Source organism: Camelus dromedarius, chromosome 6, assembly GCF_036321535.1.
Source record: "Camelus dromedarius isolate mCamDro1 chromosome 6, mCamDro1.pat, whole genome shotgun sequence".
Taxonomy (NCBI): Eukaryota; Metazoa; Chordata; class Mammalia; order Artiodactyla; family Camelidae; genus Camelus; species Camelus dromedarius.
The window spans coordinates 13,528,531-13,552,954 of NC_087441.1; the positions used below are offsets into that span (position 1 = coordinate 13,528,531).

At 42.1% G+C, this 24,424-nt stretch overlaps 1 protein-coding gene across 2 annotated transcripts in view; it reads right to left on the reverse strand.

Annotated features, from left to right (window-relative positions):
* Positions 1 to 24,424, reverse strand: part of AKAP12 (A-kinase anchoring protein 12) — a 92,119-nt gene that overhangs the window by 9,786 nt on the left and 57,909 nt on the right. The window contains exon 1 of one of the 2 annotated variants that reach the window (XM_031456550.2): positions 15,126 to 15,346. The exons of the other annotated variant lie outside the window; for it this stretch is intronic. Within the exon in view, the coding sequence (XP_031312410.1) occupies positions 15,126 to 15,150 (25 nt within the window). The 5' untranslated portion in view covers positions 15,151 to 15,346. Of the gene's footprint in view, positions 1 to 15,125; positions 15,347 to 24,424 lie in introns of those variants that run through there. 2 annotated transcript variants of the gene reach the window in all.

Consider the following 24,424-nt stretch of genomic DNA (forward strand, 5'->3'; position numbering starts at 1 on the left):
AGAAATTATTTGACTGGCTATAGCTTAAGTGGTTGCCTTATTTGGGAAAGCCAAGTTGGCTGTTTGTCATTAGACTCAGAAAATAACACTTAACTAATATGTTCTAATAACTCATTCAGTCAAGGATCAAGAGATGTTAAAAACTTTGGGTGAAATGCTGCCAGCACACTTACAGTTTTAGAGTATCAACACACAGATTACTTCATTTCAAAAGGAGATGGAAAAATCTGCCAGGCACCACCTTAACCAAGTGATCAAACTTAACATCTCCAACAATGGGACCAAACCATCATCATGCTTCCTGACGTGAGGCACTGAGAAGCCCAATAAATCACCTACATAGTATCCCTGACAAAAATGTTTAACAGAATCGAATCATGTGGAAACAGTCAGACAACGGTCCACACTGAAGGATGTTCTATAAAATAACTAGCCTGGCCTGAAATATCCATGTTACAAAGGACAAAAATCAAACCTAAATATAAACGAATTGTCTGCAGGTAACTTTCAGATGGTTTAAGGAGAGGGAATGAGGGGGTAGGGGAGGAGGAGAGAGGGGAGGAAAGAAAATGTGGTTTAAAAAAAGCAATGAATGGTGATTATGTTAAATGTATAAGGGTGTTTATTATATTTTTCTGTAGGTTTGAATTTTTAACATTGTTAGGGATTAAAGAAGCAAGTAAATGTGATTTAATAAAGGGTGGGATTTGGTGCTAAATTTAAAAATTTAAGAAATATGACAACCAGAGATGGTAGGCATGGTCCGTCCTGGGTTGGATATCCATTAGAGCAAACCAGCTCAGCGACATTTTTAGTCTTCTTGGGATAATGTATGATTTGAGATTAGATGAGATGAATTTTTACTGAAATGAAAGGGTAGAAATCAGGATTGAGGAAAAAAAAAGCAGGTTACCAAAAGTATATACACTATGACCACGTTATGGTTTAAAAAAGGTTAACTGAATTTGACACACAAGGGGGAGGGTATAACTTAAGTCATAGAGTGTGTGCTTAGCATGCACGAGGTCCTGGGTTCAATTCCCCAGCACCTCCATTAAATAAATAAACAAATAAACCTAATTCCCCTCCCACAAAAAATAAAATAAAATAAGCTAATAACAATACTAGATTGCAAAAATAAAAAAAAGAAATTGACACACAAAAAGGTCCTAGTAATGCTGTGAAAACATACTTAATGCCTACTGCACAAAATGAAAATAATTATAACTAATTTCTATACTAATGCTTAGAACCTAGCAATATCTGGAAATAGAGAAATATCTGGAAATGTATATATGCTTCTCCCCAAATCCATAAATTACTTCAATTTGTATAATCTTATTTCCCCACGAAAATGATTTTATTCTTTATGTGAACTATTACAAACCTATGTCTACAAATTTCCACCATAATATTTATTGGGTTTCATCTTGAAACTGAAGCTTAAAAAGTTCACTGAAAAACTGTCCCAGGTGCCACGCAAGTTAAATGTGCACAGCCCTGTTTGACTGTGCCTTGTACTGCGCTGTAAGTTAACCTGAAGTCCTTTTTCCCTTGCCTTTTTTTTCCCCTCCCTAACATTACCAGATTTGGGGATATTGAGAGATAAAACCTGTGATTATCTGGGCCTCTTCTATGCAAAGAGGAAGGAAGGGATACTGAGGAGGTATTCTAACCCCACCCAGGCGCCACAGTGTTGGGCAGGGCCTTGGCTTTGGTGACAGGGCCACAGTTGTATTGGTAAGAGTTTTGGGAATCAGCCAACTCTCATTTTCTCTGACATCAGCATCTAAAGTAGTGTTTTAAAAACTAAAATATATGGAGAACTGAACATTTAGAGAAGGAGGTTTGACGAAAAGCCAATTCCATTACTTTGAAGTACCCTTCTTAAAGGATTCTCCTTTCTGTTTTCCTTTTTAAAAAAATTACTTAGAGAAACAAACACTGAACCCTAGTTAATGCTATGCATGCTCAAGTGTTTAGGGGTGAAGTATCCTGATGACTGCCACTTACTGTGAAATGCATAAAGAAGAAGATGGACTCATGAATGGACAGAGGGATGGATAGTTGGGTAGATATGTGATAAGGTTAAGGATGGTAAAATGTTTATTGTGGAATCTGGAGAAGTATATAATATTCACTGTCTTGTTCTTTCAACTTTTTCATATGCTAAACATTTTTCATAAGTAAGTTTGGGGGGGAAGCTCCCCCAGTGATTAAAAAAAATTACTTTGAAATAAACATTTGTGACCAACTTTAGACTTTATAAACAATAAAGGAAAAACTGATCCACATTAAATATTAAGGGAGATATTCCAAGAGAAAGGAAAAGTCAGACATATGCGATTAGACTGTCCAGAGTAGCCAATCCCAACCCTCCTTTCAAGCTGGGGTCTTTCAGGAATACTCTCTCCTCATTGTTTTTAAAAAGTATGCATAATCTTCTGAAATAAGGAAATGCTATACATTTCCATTTATTCCTATTATAAACTAGCTTATTTAGTGAAATCTATGAATTCCTTTAAGTGCATTTCCATGAACTGTTTCTTAAAAATTTTCCCAATTATAAAAGCATACTCATGAGAGAATTTTCCACAAGTACTTCTAGGCAAATGATATCATTGGAAATACACTAGAGAAAAAAGTCAAACCCCAATAATGAACACTATTCTACTACAATTTTACTAGTAATGCAAACATAAATATCCTGCCAGCAAGCATGAGCTAAAACCCCGAATTAACCTCTCTAGAAACCATTAGAAAATGCAGGCATTTTGCTAACATAGTGGGAGAAAGCAGGTGTTATACACACCATTTCACCCCCTTTTCACCTCCATGCTCCCAAGTCTGTTTCAACTTGAAACAGTTTTTTTTTAAACTCTCGGATGACTGGAGTGTTTACAGTCAAAACTCAGGAAACAAAGATAACAGCTGCCAACTGGCAGAACAAAACAGCCATTGATGGTTCTGTTACAGCGCAGCAATATTCAGACGTTCTCTTTATAGTGATGCGTGGCTGAACCCATTACAAAAAGAAAAGCATTTAGGATCACAGGAGAATTTTAAATCCTAACTGGACAACTGGTCTGCTGTGTCTTGTGACCAAAGTAACCCTAAGAGTTACTACTGTCAGAACAATCTTCCGGACAGGGCAGGGCCTGTTGGTTTGTGCTGTGTGCACAAAGCTGGACACACCCAACTCAGCCCTGATTTCCACTTGCCTCCTTCATGGGGCAGGGCCTGTAGACTTTACAGAGAGGTCCTGTTTCCTGAAATATCCCTTTGATCACATCAGGAAGCTAGCGTCAAGCATCCCTAATGGCTCAAGAACCTAGAGAATAGTCTTCTAAACTACCTAGCCTGGCAGCTAAGGTCAAATTACATTTCTAAGCTACAAGCTAACTTTGCACAGCCGTGCTTTAAAGGTATGTGTGTATCCTGTCCCAAACCACGTCCGACCATCTGGCTAGGGACCCGAGGTGAAACCTAGATCCTGTTTTCCAGTCTCCTTACCTATTACTGGGCCGTGCACTCCCAGTGCTCAGCCGGAGGGGCAAGGCCCTCTCCATCCCGTCCCTCATCTCCCACTTTGCTCTCCTCCTGGCTCTCCAGTGGGAGATACATTTTCCAGCCTTGCTAAATCCTTGTGATTTTTTTTGAGGCCCATATCGTTTTCTACCATGCTTCCTCCCTGCCACCTGGGCAGAAATCTTCCCAGGTGACCCTACCCGCACAATCTCTATCCCAACCCTGACTCCCAAGCCTCTTTCAAATCGTTGTCTTCACGGGTCTGTTTCTTTCTGGCAAGAAGCAACCTGCACTCTGGAGCCTCCCTTGCCCGAGCCTCTGTTTTAATCTGTTCAGAACTCTGAGAGTGGAGGGTTTGAGCACCAGCTCCACAGGGCCCAGATGAGGCCCTGTCTCTCGGGGGCTTCAGCAATCCCTGCGGCCAGGGCCGGGGCCAGGATCAGGGCCCGGTGCAGCAGGGGCTCCGTAGTGGAGCCGAGAGGGTGACTCTGCTGCATGCGGCGTCCCCTCTGGGTGACACGGGACGGCGTGTCCCAGCATCAGTGCTTTGATCAAAGCAAGGGAAAGGAGGAAGGATGGAAACGCACACACTACCGCACACACTACCGGGCAAGGCGCTGTCCCTCCGCGTGGTCCCGCCCGCCGGCCCTGGGGCAAACCGCCGCTGGGGGGCGCGCGCTACTCACAGCAGAGGTTACTCCACCAGGGCATGGCGTGCGCCGCCGCCCGGCAAGGACAGCCCTACAGAGGCCCCGGAGGCACAGCCTTCCTCTTCCCTCTGCCCCATCGCTGGATGGAGACTGGCGGCGCTATCGGGCCGCGCCCCTGACGAGGGCGCCCCCTGGGGGCCGCCGCGCTCGTCACAGAGGGCGCAGCCTCCTCGCCAGCCTGCAAGGGAAAGCCCCGGAGGCCCTGAGCATCACCCCAATGGGTCCCTCTTCCAACCCGAGACTCTCAAGCGGAAAACCAGCCCTGGCTAAATGACGGCCACACTGCCGCTAAAACTCACTGCCGCTGCACTCCCGAACTGCTTTTCTCTCATCCGCACAACATTCCATGGAGTAGTCGATCCAAAACTCACACTGCACAACAGAGGCCCACGGCATGGCAGGAACCGGGCATGGGTTGGTTTGGTTTTAAGAATTTTATTTTCCTGAGTATTATTAGAACAAGAACTGGGGACCTCGCGCACGTTCCCATTACAAAGCTATCATTTCCAACCATAGAGCCTGGCCCCTCCAACTGGCTTACAAGGGAATAAACCGACTTCAAAGATGGTTTTATGTGGGAAATGCAAAATGGTACAGCCACTTGGGAAGACAGTTGGCAGTTTCTTGCAAAACTACACATGCTCTTACCATCTGACCCAGCAATCATGAAACAGCAGGACACCTCTGGGGTCCTCTTGAAGGCGGATTAGTAAAATGGCCGCATTTAGGCTAACAGTTGCTATTCTTATGATTGCCCTTAAAACAGTCAACTGACCGGTTGCTGCTCACAGTTCCAGGCCCATTGTTAAAACTAAAGCTACTGACATTACTGTTTTTACTTTATTCCAGTAATTGAAAGTAATAATCAAGCTTGATCTCTGGGTCCTTCTCCAAGGTCACAGGACTGTAACCTTACAAAATAGCCTGAGTTACCAAGACCACAACTTGAGTGCTTACGAGATAATGAGCTCTAACCGCTGGCCTCTGTAGAACTGGTTGCCTGGAGGCATCAAGTCACCATTCTAAGTCTTCTGATGAGAAAATGATTCTGTTGCTTGTTATCAATGCTTTATTGTTAGAGCCATGGCTGTAAAACCACCCCACCCCATCTCCAAGGTGGGTTCAGCTTTGAAGGCACTCGCCTGCTGTAAGTCCACTTTGCCCGGCAAAGCAATAAAATTGCCTCTTTTCCTCTAAGCTCCAAAACCTTGTCTCTGGGTTATCTGGCTCATCAGGGACAGGGGCCAATCTTTCCGCAACGCTCTCTGGTACAAATCCTTTCCTGTATCCTCGGTTTCTTGTTTGTAAGAAATAGGGTTCATTCAGCCTCCTTGACCTTCCCAGAGTTCCAAAGGGCAGGTTCAAACAGTTGCTAATCAGGCGGGAGAGACAAGGGAGGAACAGTCAAGAAGCAACAGCATAACCTTGGGGCAGGGTCCTGTTCCTCAAGGAATATATGTAGCAATTTCTTTGAGTTCTTCTGCAGGAACTAAGGCCCCACCCAGGTGGAGGATGGGAACTTCTGGCTGAGCACAAGATTCCTGGAGCCCCGTCCTGTTACCTCACCACCAACCAATCAGAAGAAAGTCACACCCTGCAGCCCTCACCCCGAGTTTTGCCTATAACAGCTCCTCCCCCCAAATCATATGGGAATTTGGGTTTTTCGAGCATGAGCCATACATCCTCCTTACTTCGCCCTGCAACAAACCTTTCTCTGCTGCAAACTCCGATGTTTCAGTTTGCTTGGCCTCACTGTGCATCGGGCACACGAACTTTTGTATAGTAACAATCATGCTCCTTGGCATTTACGCAAGTATCCTTGGTATTTTCTCATACCTACATTTGGTATGAGTTGAAAACATGTCCACACAAGGAAATGGACATGAATGTTTACAGCAACTTTGTTCATAATTGCAAAAACTTGGAATATCCAAGATGCTCTTCAATAGGTGAATGGATTAAAAAAAACTATGGTACATCCAGGCAATAAAATATTATTCAGCACTAAAGACAAGTGAGCAAATCATCAAGATGTGGAGGAACCTTAAATGCATATTACTAAGTGAAAGAACCCAGTCTGAAAAAGCTACATACTGCACGGTTCCACCTGTATGGCATTCTGGAAAAGGCAAAACTGTGCAGACAATAAAAAGATCAGTGTTGCCAGGGGAAGGGAGGAGAGAGGGATGAATATCAGAGGACAGATGGTTTTTTAGGGCAGTGAAACTAGTCTGCCTGATACTACAATGGTAGATACCTGTCATTATACATTTGTTCAAACCCATGGGATGTACAATACCAAGAGAGAACCGTAATGTAAACTGTGGATTTAGGGTGATAATGACGTCAATGTAGGCTCACTGATGGTAACATGGGTACCACTCTGGTGGGGTCTGTTGATAGTGGGAAAGGCTATGCACCTGTGGGAGGAGGGAGATTATACTCTGTACTTTCCACACAGTCTTGCTGGGAACCTAAAACTGCCCTAAGAAATAGTTTATTTTTTATGGTAAACATAAAGCTTGTCTTTTTAAAAGAAAAATAAATTCCATATACTTTCAAAGCATTAAAATTCTCATTCTGCATACATCATTGTTACTTTAAAATTTGTAAATGCCACTTATGACAAAAAGTATTTAGATCTGTCAACACCTACACTCAAACAGAAAAATTGCTGTGTGCCTGATGTGGACAACAATTCAAATTCTATTTCGGTGTAAAAAGCAGTTTTTTCATGGTTATAGTCATGCTTCGAAAAAAAAAGAAAGAAAGAAAGAAAGAAAGAAAGAACATATATCCTACCCACCCACTCACAGATAATGATTCAAAAGTTCACCTGAGTGCACCTGTAACTTATGTAATACTGTATATCCACTATCCTTCAATTAAAAATATTTTTAAATAAAAAAAGACCATTATTTTGTAACTATCAAGATAAAGACTGGATAAAGCAAAAATCAGTGGGTGCTAAACGGTGTTGGCAGGGGGCGGTGCTGGGCAGGATATTTACATGCTTCAAAATTGAAAGGGTGCAGAAATCGGACAACTTAACATCAACGTATGAGGGGCCCATAGACATTGTGTACAATACCCAGAGAAGGACACGATGTCATCTGTGGCTAAGAATGCATAACCTAAATTTAATTAGGAGAAAACAAACACCCAATAAGAAATGTGGTAGAAATGGGGGGAGAGAACTATATGCTTGAACATGTCAATGTCTGAAAGATAAAGGCTTGTATCTGCAAATCCCGAATTCTCAATTTATCCCTCAGGATTTGCAGATACACAGTACTATATATAAAACATAAACAGCAAGGTCACACTGTACAGCACAGGGAACTATATTCAATACTTTGTAATAGCCTATAGTGAAAAAGAATAGGAAAAGGAATATATACGTATGTATAACTGAGTCACTGTTCTGTACACCAGAAAGTAACACATTGTAAAATATGTCAGTAAAAAAATTTTTTTTAAAAGAAAAACTGACACATTGTAAACTGACTATACTATAATAAAAAAAAGAAAAAAGAAAACCTGTAAGACCACTTGAGACAAAAAATAGAATGAGAAGGTCTAACATAGTACTTCTGAAACTATCTGAGATGGATTATTTTTTAAACTGCCAATCTATTACAGCCAAAAATAAAATACAATAAAACTGAATTACTTTTTTTTAATCATGTGCTTAGACATCATGATAATACCAAGTTGCTATTAAAAGCTTCTAAATGTTTACTTTGGGGAAAAAAAAAAGACAAAGGCTTTACAAAAGTTCCAGGTTAAAAGAGGCTAAAGAGATAAGCCATAATACTTGACCTAAGGATGGATCTCGTAATGCACAGAGAGAATGCTAAAAGGGACACCATTAGATTCACTGTCAAGATTGGCACAAGAATGGTAGGTTATATAAAACTACTGTGATAATGTAAATATGACATTGATAACTGTACTATAGCTATGAAAGGAAATACCTCTCTTCTCAGGAACTACACACTTAAGTATTCAGCAGTAAAGGACCAGGATGTACCTAGCCTGCCCTCAAATGGCTGAGAAAGCGGCCCGTCTCTTGCCCACGTAAGACGTAACAGGAACCTGTCTGCTGGTGTGTGATTTTGCTTTGTTTCCCAACAGAGAGAGAGTAAATAATGAAGCAAGTAAGGCAAAATGTTAACAGGTGAATGTAGGTAAGGGGTTCCTGATGTTCCTTGACCTATTCTTATTTTTGCAACTTTCTGTAACTTTGAAGTTATTATTGAAAAAAAAATCACTCAGAAGAATAAAAAAACAGAAAACAACAAAAAACAGAAAGGGTGATGATTCACCCTACCTGATTTTAGAGGACACCGGATCTCTGTGTCCATCATACAGATTTATATCCATCATACAGATTTTATCAATGAAATAAATAACTGAAAAATGATTCTCCCTGAACCCCTCAAGAAAGAGAATTCACGTAGAAGGGAAGATTAAAGAGCAGAAGTCCTGGAGACAGACTAGTGTTTGAATTGCAGCTGCACCACTTATTAGCATGGGGCCCTTGGGCAAATTTCCTGAGATTTCTGTTCTTAGCGTCCTCACCTGGAACACAGATTACGTCCAGTACTTCCTGCAGAAGCCAGTTAGGAGGGTAAGGTTTCAGCTGGCCGATGACAACAATAAAACAAAAAAACTCTTTTTTTTTATAATTATAAATTTATTTTATAATGTAATTGCTACTCATTTAACACTAATGTTTTTTCATAGTTTTCTTCAAAACAGAAATATTTATTTTTAATTACTTTTTACCAGTTCCAACAGTAATCTGTATGAATTGTGGACTCAGAAATATGGAAAATTGGGAATAACACCCACAAAGACGATGTCCAGAGATAATCGCTATTGGTATCTGGGAATGTTTTCTTCTGGATAAGTTATTCAGTAGCCTTCAAAACTATGACGTATGGCTGCACAATTTATTTTTCTGTCCCCCTAGTTTTCAACAATTTACACTGGTCCAATTTTTCATAATCACACTACGTCATACTCATATGTAAAAAATCATTGTCCAAACCCGTAAAGGAGTTTTTGAACAGAAGAGGGCAGTGTTGAGCAGCTTTCAGCACAACTGAACTGGAATTGAGACTTTTCCTAGACCATCAGGACCGCAGGATGTTACAGAAACCCATTGATATATAAAGTTTAGGTGCTCCTTCCAATTCTGTGAAGCCGAATGCCATATGTACCTGTTTTTACCTGACTTCCAACATGGACACTTCAAGGGGGAGCATGGGCATTCTGAGTTAGCTGCCTACCTGCTATCTGTACCTGTGTAAAGAAAAGATCCAGATTCTTTTATCCCATTTGGGACCAAGTTAAGGTTAAATGTACTTGAGCCCTTCTTTCTGGGTTGAACTTCCCTCCTCCTCCCTTTCCTTGCTTTCCCAGCCCAACTGTACACAGTCCCAGGCTCTGGCTAACGGTGGGGTCTCCCATCCCTGTTCCAGTTTGTGGTTAGCAGGAAGCTCTTTTTATTTATTATTTTTTGGTGGGGAGGTAATTAGGTTTATTTACATATTTATTTTTGGAGGCGGTACTGGGGATTGAACTCAGGACCTTGTGCATGCTAAGCATGCGCTCTACCACATGAGCTATATACCCTCCCCTCGAGCAGAAAGCTCTTTAAAGGTGTATGTGCTGTCTGCATGCAGCGCCTGAGTGAGTTCAAAGCTTGATGACCAAATAAGGAGGCTGTTAAAAGCATAAAAAACAGCCAAAAAATGTGAGGTGGCAGGCAGGAGCGGACCATGCCAGCAGGTTTGACGTTGGGAGGGGAGAGAGCAGGTGAGTGAAGGAGGCAGATAATGATGGTGGAGGAGGCTTCCAGGAAAGACAGTCCAGTGTTCACGTGCGTTGACTGAGCACAGCAGAATCCATTCACAACCACGCTTACAAGCATTTCATTAACACATTTACTTAAGCGACTTCAGAACCTCTTTTGCTAGAATTTGACGTATCAGCTCCCTGTGGAGTTATTTTCTGCCTTAGATTTGTCCCACTGATTAGGAAGAGGGAAATCAAAATGCCTGCTCATCTAAGCATCACTGATTTGGGGAGGCACTTTTCTGGCACCCAAAAAGTCCTTCTGCAAAATAACTGGTTTTACTGATACAATGTATAGTTATCACTCATGCTAGGCTTTGAATTATCCAGCCATTTTGCAGAACACTGGTATTAATCCCGGAAGTCTCTCAAATGCCCGTAAAGTCCAAACGTGGTGCTCATGTATTCACGGATGCTGCGGTTTGGCTAGAAAGTCTACCTTCTCACCAGGCATCAAAGATGCCAAAAGGCTAGGAAAGGGAGTCAGTCAGTAAGTCAACTGGGAAAGCCTCTAGGAGGCAGGACTGGCAGATACTTTCATCTTTATGCAGAGTCACTGGTCCTCGCCCTGCCCCACAGGCACTTCAAAGGGCGGGAAAAGACCAAGGTCATTGCAAGGGTCCCCACACTCGTGGGCATGGCCCTAAACACAGTCTTACTGGGCCCATGGTTTGCGTCAACATGTTTTTCCACTAAAACTATTAGTGGCAGCAACATCATAGATGTCTTGCTTCGTAAATAAACATGAGCTTAGAAACCAAATATTTCTATCTCTTTTTCTGGGAGAAGATTCTAGTCCTATGCCTTTGTGAGAGAGTGTCCATATGCTGGAAACATTACTTGGAAAAGAAAAATATGATTTTAAAATGATGTAGAAACTGCTTACACTCACTTCATTTTCTGCATATGCCCTTGGAGGAGCCTCCTGGCAGTAGAGAAGCAGGAAGTGTAACGGCGAGGCTTGGGCGAAGCCATGGTGTAGCTGAAGCTGTCTTACCATAGCCAAGACTGTGAGTAAGCTTTGTGTTTGTCTTTTTGCTTTTCTAAGACAAATGAAAGGTCCCTTTAAATAAAAAGCATGGAAAGTGAAACGGAGAAGAAAAATGACACCTTCTAGTACCTCTTTTCTGTAACTATATTTTCATTTTTAAAAGGATAAACTATCCTCAGTCACTGTATTAGAGGAGAATTGATAACATACCTGTAACAGAAATCATCTGAATTGTTTAATATTTTGAACAGCTTAACAAGCCCTTCCAAGGCTAAGAAAACTACAGAAGATCAGTGAAGTCAAGTAAAGGTGAAAATACACAAACAGTTACAGCTTTAGTGGCGTTGAAAGAAATCCAAATTTGAAATCATTTTGTGGTTAGAAATCCCACTTTGGCAGAGAATTGTTAAAGCTTTTCCCATTTAGGTGTTACCTTCTGCTGAACTGTTTATCTGCCCAAAGATATCCAGTTAATCCCAATTTATCAAATCATTCACCAGGGGTATATAACGAGTATAGGAGAAACATACACTTTCCTTGTGAAAACATCGTAATCCCTCACCTCCCGAGCCTTAAAGGGGCCACGATCCCAAAAGGCTAAAGGTGCTGTCCGTCCTGCATCCTGCTCTCTGCGCAGACACCTCTCCCCCGAGCTCCCCAAAATGCAACAGCCAGGGGTTGGCTTTCTTTTCTCACTCTTCCAAATACTTAGAGATTAAGAGAAAAAAAGGATAACTTGTTTTCTTTTACTATAGGGATTTAAAAGGAAAAAAGAACTTTTAAGGAATATGTCGTCTTATAGATGACAAAAATGGTAGTGTTTTTATCCAAACTTAGCCTGTTTGTCAGAGATAAAGTGCAATACTGCCAACAGCTACAACACTATTTTTTTTTTCCAATTTAGTATAAGCAGCGCTCTCCACTCTCCACGCACGTCGAGACTGCTTGCTGTGACATCTGGAACTGGTTAACTTTCCCCCACAATTTGCAGCATTGTCCTGGAATTTTTCCAGGAATTCTCCGCATTCTAAAATCCATCCCTTATAGCCTACACACCCGACTCTGCGTTCTAAAGCTCGTCAGCCACAAAACCTCCCAGGGGAGATGTTTAACTGGGATTAAAACTCAGATAAACAAAACGCTGTACAGGAGCGTAGAGGTGACGGGCATCATTGGCCTTGGCCTGGACTGTGACGTCCAGTGGCCCCTCATACATCTGTGCGGGCTGGAAACACGTGAGCACCACGAAACCACTATCAGCATCCTTTCCCCGAGAACGAGGTCTTTTACAGGCTAATCTGCGGCTGTGCTTGTTAGTAGCTGTGGGACCCCAAGAGAAACTTAGCTTTCATGAGAAAAAGGGGGTGAAACAACCACTTTTTTTTTGCAGGATTATTGCGGGGAGTAATGATAATGGCCACAGAGGGTGGACGCCCAGTATGTGGCAGTTATTACACCAGCAGCTGCGAGGGTATTAATTTCATGCCTCCCAAGTCCCTTGATGAGTTCGCCTCCTAGGCAGACAGCAGCAGCCCTGTGGGGGGTGTTTTCTTAATCTTGTGAAATGATTTGCATAAAGAAGTGCATTATCAGTAATCGAGAGCTTGCATGAATATTGGCGGATTCTTTCTTCCCAGTTTACTTTAGGGCTAAGGAACACTGTTGCCCTAATTCCTCATGATACCCTACAGTTAGTCTCAATAACGTGTGTGAGTTAGGGAAAACAGGAAAGATCTTTTCCGAATTCAAAAAGCTTTTCTTTTTTTTTTTTTTTTGCTGGCATGCCGTTGATATACGCGTGGGGAGGGGACACCTCTTTCATCATCATCGGGTCAAATCACTTGTTTTCTAGTTTTTGAACGAAGTTATTGTTAACATGATGTGAAGGAAAGATGTCAAGAAAGGCCAAGAGTATGTGACGTGAATAATCAATGATCCCATCCTTCAAGGTCTGATGCATTCATTAGAGGAGGGTGTGCGCTCAGGGTCTGGGAAGGGGAGAATAATGGTCAGTATTAAGTGACAGCTTTTCCCTGCTTTAAGAAATTAAAGTTAATTCCTAAGTAGTTTAGGAAAACATCACCAACTCATCCCCTTCTTATGAACTGTGAAACTGAAACACACTTCTCACATAAGGCAGTCCTACTAAAGCAGAGAATAACTTTCTCCTCCATTATTTACACGAGTGATCCCAAAGTTACAAGAAACCTTTGATATTTAGTTAATCCTTAATGCCAATTTCAAAAGCCTTCAGTGCTTTTCAAGATACCGACCAACTATTTAGACTATTGACTGTAAATCTTCCTTATCAGACTAACTTGCAGAGGAAAAAAAAAAGACAGTTGAAACTCCTTTTTAATGTTCACTTCTTCCATTATGAAATGTTTATTTGCTAATAAGTTTTTGGAGTGTAAGATTTTTCTGAGCACTTTCTTATTACCAGGAGAAAGTAGCAAATTTTGCCACATCTTTATATCAACATTGTAATAAAAGTAAAACTCAGAAAGCGGTCGATCTAAAAAAGTTTCCTTAAAAATGAGGCAGCCCTTCCACCTGTTTCTGTTCATTTATCTTTCCACTGCCATTATCTGAACCAATCTTTTAAAGCCCCCTCAAGAATACCAAGTTTGTTAACTTAATTTCTGCTAAGAAGGACCACTTTCTTTTCCCATAAGAAACTCAGCATGTGATAAACTCATCAAATAGTGAATATTATAAAGATTGTACTGTACACAAAAAGCACCCAGAAAAAAAAGTTACACTCACAGAAGCCCCACCCCCAGCTGTGCCAAATCACACTCCCAGATAGCCTCTCTCAGGGTGTTTATAATATTTCATTTCTAGAAAAATTAGTGATCTGGAAAAAAAATGAAGAATTTTATGTTTTTAATGTTTTTAATCTTGTGTAGTCTAATGATAGCTTCTAGGTATCATGCAAATTTTCTCACTAGGTAGAGGGTAGAGAGGCTAGTCGAGTTAACCCAGGGAAGGGATTTTAAGGAAATCGCATAGTAAACAAGCTAATCTATAGGAAGTGAGAGATATTTTTAGTTTTGCTGAAGTTTCACATTCATCTAAAATTCCAGAGGAGGACAAGGCTTTGCAGAGGCAATTACACTGAGAAGAATTTGAAGGCCTAGAAATTCTGTACTGTGCTTTTAAGAAACCATGTATTCGGTGAGCAATGATCTCAAATATTTCAAGAGGAGCTGGTCTTATAAATCTAAATTAGCAAATGCAGTTTAATTTTTGATATGGGGAAAAAGCAGAAAGGAGAAAACAGACAGGGTTTTACGGATTCAGGCTACAGTACAATTGTATGAAAAGATCAGATAACAAGTTAGAGGAACTCTGAGTACATCCCACACTGTTTGATATCTGTAACTTATTTGCTAGAGGTAGGCTTTAAATATTATCATTCACGCTCACGGCCAGGTCTCTCAAAAGCAAGCTTAAGAAACATGCATTTTACTACTCACTGCCTAAATGCTGTTGCCTGTTAGTCACCAATTTTATAGTAACTATGGCTTTATTAAAACCACCACTAAAATCAGAGCTAACATTTTTGACCCCTAAATCACTAAGTGTATCTTCACTGAAAGTTCCTAACAAGCACATCAAAATGCCAAATACTGCAATTTCTCAACAACAGGGATTTAGTTTTTTATGACTGCAGCCAGCGATGAGGCTTGCTCACAACCTGTTTGCAAGTTCACCCCAATCTAACTGTATCTATTGGGTTGGGGCTGTTCCCATCCACAAGGGGAAGGGGTACAACCGCTCACAAGATGCATTCCAGGTCTCCCTTAGGGCCCCTTCAAGGAAGATTCCTGCACAGGTGAAATGAAAACGTTGGCTTTGCTTTCTGCTGAGCTAAAGAGAGAATGTTCTTCTGATCAAAAGGTCAGCATGTTGAGAGAAATAAATGCCAATCAGGATGTTCAGCCGCTGCCCTCCAGCTCCCCCAGCCCCGTGCGGGTTGCTCCACCTGCCTCGGAGGGAGATGACAACAGAGCCGGCCGCGGCCTTACCTGTGACTGTCATGATCCCCAGCATATCGGACAGCGCACCTCCCAGGGGCAGAGCAGCGGGTCCTCGCCCTGCTTTGGCGGTGGGGGAAGCCGCTGGGGGTCTTGCCCACCCCCTGCAGTCTCGCTGTGATCAGAGAGAACCAAGGGCCCAGCCACCCTCGGAGATCAGGCAGAACTAGAGGTGCCTTCGGAGCGGCAGCAAGAAGTGGACTGGGGATGCACTCCCCCGGCTAATTATAGGAGGACCCACCCACCACCCACCCTTCCGGGCCGGCGGGGGCCGGGGGCCGGGGGCCGGGGGGGCCAGGGCCGGGGGCCCAGGGGCCCGGGGGCGGCCCGCCCTCCCTGCTCTCCCGGACTTGGCACCGCGCTCACGAGTCATGTGTTTCGTTTTAAAGGAGAGGAGCCCTGCCTGTAGCTGGTTTCTGTTAGTGGTCAGCAAGGCTCTGCGAGAGACCCAGGGAGGGTTTAAAAGTTGTTGGGATGAATAAGACCCGAGTCAGCACCATTTTATCTAAACCGTTACTTCATTCCTGGCACTGACTTACTTCTGTATCTCAGCTTTTAATATTACTTAAAGGAAATAACCGCATAGAGATTGAATTCTACTGCCTTTAAAAAAAAAATACTGTGTTCTGCATCCTTACATTTGTTTAAGGCTGATGAAGTGCAAAAACACTGTTCCCTTTTTAGCACCTGTAGCAGTTTATATTTTTACCATCTGCTACAAACACACACACACACACACACACACACACACACACACACACGGCACTTGGGGGTTGGTTGGCAAATCTCATGCGTCCTGTTCCCTGAACTCTTTGAGAAGGTCTGTTACAATGCAAACTTTGTGTCTTCAACAGTTGATTGAGACAACTTTCAAAAAACCCTAATACTTGAGCATTCTTCTTATTTTTTTTTAATGTAAGTCATTTAGCTAAACTTTTAGGTCAAGCTAAAATGTATTCCAAAATAGAGACACTATTGTATCTCTAATAAACAAGCACACAGCAAGAAAATCTGTCAGACTGATATTTAAAATTCAGAATTTTTTGGCAGCCCCAAATTCTTAAAATCTTTCTCACTGAAACTTCAGATTTGTTCTATAAGTAGGGGGCGTTTTTACAATTTTGACACACAATTTCTCGTGTCAATTTCCTGTTGCAGTGGGTCCATTTAGGACCCCCAGGTTTGTTTCTCCTGTTTCATCCTTTCCTTTTTATCACTTCATGCCTTGCCTGTCTGACCCCATTAGCCCAGGCTTTCCCCCTAAGTAAACAAAAAAGGTTTTACTACTGCTCTTTTCTTCAGACCATGGAGATCTTGTTCATCACTTTTTGGGGGCTGGGAGGAAGGTGGGAGACTTCGTGTGGACCAGAGGGCCCAGGAAAGAGAGGGAAGGGTGGGGGGAACAGAATTATCAAGAAAAGGCAAATGAACAGATGACTGGATAAAGAAGTTGTGGTATATTTATACGATGGAATACTACTTAGCCATAAAAAAAGAATAAAATAATGCCATTTGCAGCAACATGGATGGACCTGGAGATCATCATCCTAAGTGAAGTTAAGCCAGAAAGAGAAAGAAAAATGCCATGTGATATCACTTATATGTGGACTCTAAAAAAACCCAAAAATGCCACAAAAGAACTTATCTGCAAAACAGACTCACAGATATAAAAAACAAACTTATGGTTACCAGCGTGTAAAGGTGGGAAGGGATAAATTGAGAATTTGAAATTTGCACCTCTTGGGGAGTGATGGAAATGTTAGCTATCTTGATTGTGGTACTGGTTTTATTGGTGTGTATGTCTATCAAAATTCATCAAATTGTACATCTGAAATATGTATAGTTTACTGTACAGGAACCATACCACAATAAAGGTGTTAAAAAAAGAAAGAAGAGAAGAGGAGAGGAAAAGGAGAGGAGAGGAAAGGAGAGAAGAGGGGTGGGGAGGGGAGGGGAGGGAAGGGAAGGGAAGAAAGGCAAATGAGCACAGGCGTGCCAGCTGGCATGGTACACAGGTGCTCCCTCTGGCCACCAGGGGGCGCTAAGCACCTTATTAGGCTTACACTGAGCAAGGTTAAGGCGGCATCGTTGCCAGCAATCAGACCCTGTACAAAAATCAGCTTCGGCTTCTCCATACTCCAAATTTCCCTCTTATTTTCCGGTAAACGCCCAGCCTGGCTATACGTCTGCATGGGAACAGGGAGTGATGCACCTTGTCCTGATGCCTGGGAGGTGATTCCCTGAGCCACTTAGCAGTTTTCTACCCCTTTATCTTCTCTATAGCAGTCTTAACTTCGGTTCACAAATTGCTTCAATTATAATGAGAGTCTGGCGTGTGTGAAATGTTGCTGGTGCTAACGGTTCCTCTGGAGTCCGCACAGCCAAGGGGTCAGGGCAGCTCTGCATTCTTCTGCCCCGGACCTCTGCCCCCCGCCCCAGCCCTGCAAAGTCCTAGCTGTGCAGATTCGGGATAAAGCCCACTCTGGAGGCTGCACTGTGTTCGACATTAAATGAGTGGTTTACAGCCTTCCCAAATTGGGCTATGTATTAGCCCAGACACTGTCCCTGTGTGGAGCCCAAGCCCCCGCCCCAGAGTTGTCCTGGGAGCCTGGGTGACACCCCTGGGATCTGCATCATTTCTCAGCACCAGCTGTTGGGGACAGCTGATGACTACCATCTGAAATACACATATTCAACTTATGGGTGGCAGCTCTTGAATCCTGACCTTGTTTGGCTGTGCCACCAGCTCCTTTCCTTTCTATAAATCCAGATTCTAACAATAGGACAGGCACCAGCCATTCACCTGGGCTGAGGAGGAAGAAACATCACTAGATACAAATGTAAAGCGCATTTAAAACAACACTTAAAAGATAAATGTCCTGCTACTCAGTTTTGGTGCGTAGACTTCTTGTTTCTTTCTAGGACATTAGTGCAGACACTCACACAGCTGATTCGGTTTCTGAAAGAGGAAGTTAAAACCGAGAGGCAGAGCAATAGCTCATGTGGCTAGTTGGTGCCTCTCTTAGCAGATAGCTGTCCTTTGATCTCCACCTCTAAGAGTGATCAAGGACAGGGTGTGTGGCACAGCTGCCTGATAAGCCTCTGTGTGTCTTGGATTTACAAAGAACAAGCCATCAATCAGGATAAAAGCAGGAGTAAAGATCAGACCTCAGGTCAGGGTACAATGCAGGCAACTATCTTTTGTTATCACTGCCATTCTCTACTTGTTTGTCTTTGTTAAATTCAGATATTTAAAGGAAGACATCGCTACCCAAAGCAGAAACCACGGGAAGATGTTTACCAATATCATAAATAGGTGGATGACAGAAAAAGTTTCCCCTAAATATCACCGTTCATTCAACAAATATTTACCAAGTTCTTGCTCCACATTAATTACACTAAGCAAACTGGATGTTGTCCTTGACCTGGGGAAGCTCAGCCTGGGGTGGGAGACACATCCAGAGGTAGAATTGGGCATGCCCCAGGTTAACCCACCCCAGGTAAAGTCTGAGCCAGGCTCTGAAAAAATGGAAGATGTGAGGGGGACAGTCCTACCCGAGGCACAGAGGGAGGCGGTCCCGCAGAAGGAGCAGCAGGGGGAGAGGCATGAAGAACGCGACATCTGGGGACTACAAGTGGCTTCCCTATAGCTACCAGCTCAGTCTACTTGGGGAGACCAGGGGACAGAGGTGATAACTGGAAATGAGGCAAGAAGTAGCATTCGAGGCCAGGAAATTAGGAAGGGTTTTGAATGACATCTTAAGAGCTTTGTAACAAATGACCCAACCAAAAAATGGGTGAAGGATCTGCGTAGACATTCCTCTGAGGTAGACAACACAGATGGCCAGTGAGCACGTGGAAGGACGCTCAGCATCACTGGCCATTAGGAAAATGCAAGTCAAAACCACAAGGAGACCCCAATTCACACTCGCTAGGATGCCTGTGTTCAAACAGACAGATAATACAACAAAGGAGGACCCGGACCCTCATATATTGGTAGCGGGAATGTCAAAGGTGCAGCTGCTTTGGAAATTTGGAAATGTGCAAACTGTCAATTCCTCAAAATGTTAAACATAGATTTACCACCTGACCCAGCAATTCTACTCCAAGATATATACCCAAGAAAAAGGAAAACCTATGCTTGCACAAAAGCTTATATAAAAATATTGAGAGCAGCATTATTTATAGTAGCCAAAAAGTAGAAGCAACCCAAATGTCCATCAACTGATGGATGGAAAAATAAAATTCCAGCTATCCAATGGAATATTACTCAGTAACAAAAAGGAATGAAGTATTTATATATGTTATAACGTGGAGGAACACTGAAAAAATTTTGCTAAGTGAAAGATGCTAGTCACAAAATAGCACATATTGACATATTATTTAAATATTATTTATTATGTATTATTTAAATTCCATTTATATGAAATGTCTGAAATAGGCAAATCTATAGAGACACAAAGCAGACTAACGGTTATGCAGAACTGGAGAGCTGAAGAGAGAGCCTGCTAAAAGGTACGAGGATTCCTTATGCGGGAATGAAAATGTTCTAAAGTTCTGGTGATGGTTGTACAATTCTGTAAATACACTAAAAACCACTGAAATGTATACTTTAATTTGAACTGTGATTTAGAAAAGGTAACCGGGGCGGTAATCACAAGAAAGAAGGTACTCTAGAAGAAAAATAGGTGGAAACCATGGTGACAAAGGTGAGGAAGGAGTCAAAAGTTACATCACCCAGGGAAGGCAGCTGCAGCCACGTAAATCTCTGAGGTCATCCGAATGGAATGAGGCAGGTGAAGTAAAAGGTCTGGAACTCTGAGGAAGAGGAATCTGGAAAAGGGCTTTGAGAATGGACAGAGATTAGAGGCAATCAAGGAGAAGATGGCATCAGAAGCCCAAAGTGAAGAGGATTAAAAGGCGGAAAGAGTGGGAATAATCTGACTTGCGTCACAGAGCTGTGACTCAGGGATGAGGACGGAGGAAGCCTCGCCGTCTGGGGAGGCCGGACTGGTGGACAAGGAGCTGCAATTAAGACAGGGTCCAACACACCAGATCAGCACTGATACTGGATTCATTACCTTCTTCCAAGGAGGTGAGAGCATTTAACCCCAACCTGAGCATCAGGAACGGGGGAGTTGGACCCACCCCAAATCCAGCCCCTCATCACCCTTCTTTCTGTTTTCTTTTCAGCTTGGCGTTACACCCAGAGGAAAAGAAACACAAACCCAGTGAAGTCACTTGTCCTCTGGCTGGAAAGGGCAGGTGGGATCTAAGGGAGCATCTACACAGTGCTGTGCCCTTAAAATGCTTCAAAGACAATCGAGGGTTGAGTCAGAAGCTGCTGCCGACTAATTCCCATGATGAAGATGAAAGTGTACACTGAACTCAGTGACACCTGGCAGGTTCTCCTGGACTCAAGTCTCCGCCCCTCTGCTATCAACACAGACAAATACCAGCTAATTGAATTTTATGGTCCAGTTGAATTGGACATGTTTGTGTAGACACGGCTATTTTGATTCAAAATCCTCTAGACAAATAATCTGAAGACGAGTGCCTCAAAGGGACTATTGTAATACAACAGAAAAGCTACGAAGATTTTACAAGTCACTTAAGACAATTTACCCCCCCCAAAATAGGCAAGAGGAAATTAAATATTTAAAACCTCTATCCAAATAATAAAAGTGACATAGAATAAGCATTATTTCTCCCCTTATTGAGATGACATGTTTTTATACTCTTTGATTTGGTAATTCTTTTATGAGATATGGCAAATGAAAGTATAGATTTATGTATGAAAATGTTAACTGCCTGGGACATATAATATTTAAAGAACCTAAGTGTCCCCACAGTAGGAAAACAGTATATCTAACTCTTCGGTGGAATGTTTGGCCAAATAACATGTTTGAAGCAGTTCATGACAAGGATAATGCCTACATTGATACATAAAGTCACACACCTCTTTGTTCAGGGTATATATTATATATTCATTATAATTCCACTTTTGCTTTCTAAAATGTATATATATCTGCACATAAATGAGGTTGAAGGAAAAAAAGAAGGAAAACTAACAAAAGCCAACCATAGTGGAATTACAGGCAATTTCTGTCTTGACATTTTCCCACAGCTTACAAATCTTCTGAAGCAACTTCTGTTACTTTCATGGTGAGAATGCAGACACGTTCCACATCCAGCGCCGGGCTGCACAGGGTGGTCCAGTACTTTGGGACCTTGAACCTTAGAGCAATACCTCCGATTTTCTATCAGAAATGCAAAGCAGTCTAAATCATGATCTTAAATTCCCAATCACGGACTATATAAATTAGCCAGATGAAAGCAGATTCAAGTCAAAGTATGAGCTTTTAAAAATTAGGAAATAAGAAAAAGGTGGTTTCATTACCAAATTTGGTCAGGTATTGGCATAAGAATCCAATTCTTTCCTGAGTGCCTTGTGTTCAAATCCTCTGTTCTTAAGACCCTGAACATCCATCTTTGGTTTAGTTAAAAGCAGATTCCAAAGTCTTGAGAAGCTAGCCTGTGCTTCTGGCTCCTCTGACAGCAACATGGCCAGAGGCAAAGTATTCTTTTAAATCTCTGGGCTTTAATGAGAGAACAAATACACTGCCCTGGCTAGTGTTACTCTGAGGTGCAAATAAAGGTTAACCCAAGCATTATGAGTGTATTCTAGAAGCATAATTAATGTTAGCTACTATGCTTACTTTAAACCATGCATTCCCCAATGGGGTGAAAATTGGCTCGTGTTTTCTTGCTCTTTTATACACTAAGCACAGATATATCTATATCTCTATATAACTATATATACAGACAGATATTACTTATTTGGTATACAGTGTATGCTGTTAAAATTTTGTGGGGGGTACCGTTAGGGGAAAAATGCCTAAAAAGACTCAGGTGGGGAGCAGAGGTAATGAAAAGAAGGTTGAGAAATACTGCTTTAAATACAAGTAAGCCTCATTTGAAAAAACCTTTGAAAAATACTTCTGTAAAAAGCAAGATTACCCCTTTATCATCAATTTCTCAGACACGCATCCTAATAAGAGAGGCATCATCTCACACTAAAAGTAATGAACCCGAGGGTCTCCTCGACTTTTCAGAAGAGAGTGACAATCTTTGATTTGCCTGAAGTCTTCACCAAAAGGAGAGGGAGGGAGGGGCGGGCCAGCCGAAAGTTCAGACTGGGAAGAAATAACGGTGATTATCTCCCCAACACCCGTTGACATTCCACGACTGTCCACCTGGACTATAACGTGAGCCCCCCAGCAAGCCACATGCAAGACTGCAAATTTTCTAACAGTCACACTGAACAGACTAAAAGGAAACAGGGATAATTTTAATATATTTTACTGAAACCAATATATCCATGGTTATGTCAACATGTAATCCATAAGAAAATTATTGAGATATTTTACATTCTTTTTTTTTTGTACTGAGTCTTCAAATCCCTGTATGTATTTTACATGTAGAACACATCTCAAATAGGATTAGCCACATTCCAACTGCCCAACAGCCACAGACGGCCAGAGCACAAATTCTAAAACCACGAAAATAACTGAACACTCCCCCCACCCCTCAATCTGCCAGCCCTTCTCGCAGTGACAATTCCTGCTTCTCTCCCGATGACACACCTCTATCCCTGCTTTCATCTCCTTGCCTTCTGGGCAGAAATGACCGAGATACCCAGTCACAGAACTGCCCTCACTTCCTCACTGTCCAATCTAGAGATGACTCCTTTGCTTTCTCAGAATCATCCAGCATAAGCCCAAATTCTACAGTGAAGCCTTCCCACCTCCCTGGAACTGAGCCATCCAGGCTAGAATCCGCCCTTGGCGCAGCAGGGTAAATAAACCTAACTTGGTTTGACTACACCTAAGTTCCTAGTGGTCTCTAAGTGGCAAAAAATTACATTTCCATCGATAGATTTAATTGGTACAGCTGTCTTTTTCATTGTCTCTGAATTCAATGTATTCGAATCTAATATTTTTCCCACCAACTTTTGCTGTAATTATACACAGTGATAAAGGGCTTAAAAAATTTTTTTTAACTTAAAAGATCAACTGTTATACTTAGACTGGCTTCAAAAATAATTGCAGGGGGAAGGTATAGCTCAGTGGTAGAGCTCATGCTTAGCATGCATGAAGTCCCAGGTTCAATCCCCAGTACCTCCATTAAAAAAATAATTAAATAAACCTAATTCCCCCCACCCAAATAATAATTGCAAAGCAAGCATTTACACTTGTAGGAGTAATAAATTTATTTAACCTGTAGTCACATGAATTCAAATTTACTTGTAAAGACAACTTTTTCTACACATCTAGAGTGGGATAATTAAAAGTGTATCATTTTCTTCTTTTTTTTTTTTTAAGTCAAGGTAGAATTCACTGCCTAGATAAAGAGTAAATTCTGGATAACAGCTGACTTAACTTCTAAGCCCTCCAAGGAAACATGGTCCTGCTCATCAAAATTTAATGCATAAACTCCAAGGTTAGAGAAAGAGAAAAGATAAGAAATTTGCAGTGGCAACTGACACGACTTCCTCATGAAAGCTGTATCCTGGGCCAGCTGTGGGGAAAGTAACTCAATTTATGTTACAGAAATCCCTCCAAACCTTGGTGGGTCCAAAGTAAGGAGACTGGTGGAAAGACCCCAGATAAGGATGAATGGACGAACACAATGTGTTATATACATACAATGGAACATTACCCAACCTTAAAAAGGAAAGAAATCCTGACATGTGTATGGTTCCACTTACAGGAGGTACACACCTAGAGGAGTCAAATTCAGAGACAGAAAGCAGAAGGGTGGTTGCCAGGGACTGGGCAGGGCAGGGACGGGAGGCACTGTTATTTAATGGGTTTTGCAAGATGAAAAGGGTTCTGGAGATAGATGGTGGTGATGGTTGCAAAATATGACTATTTAATGCGACTGCACTTAAAAATGGATAAGATGGTAAATTTTATGTGTATTTTACCATAATTTTAAAAATGTTATTAAGTAAAAAAAGGGCCCCTTAGGTCCCCTGTCTGTAGCCAGGCGCCCTTCACTCACCTGTCCCAGCAGATGACAGGAGTTATACTCTACACAAGATTAAACTGAGTCTCCAGGTGTGCACGGGTGGGGCGGGGGTAGGGGGCAGCCACACGGATACTGTCATGAGAAGCAGGTTGTGATTATGGTCCCTACTCCCAGACACCCTCCCTCACTAGGCTCAAGAATGCCAGCCATCGGGCATATACACTCCAGGAAGAAAGTCTTCTTGGGGGAATCTGACC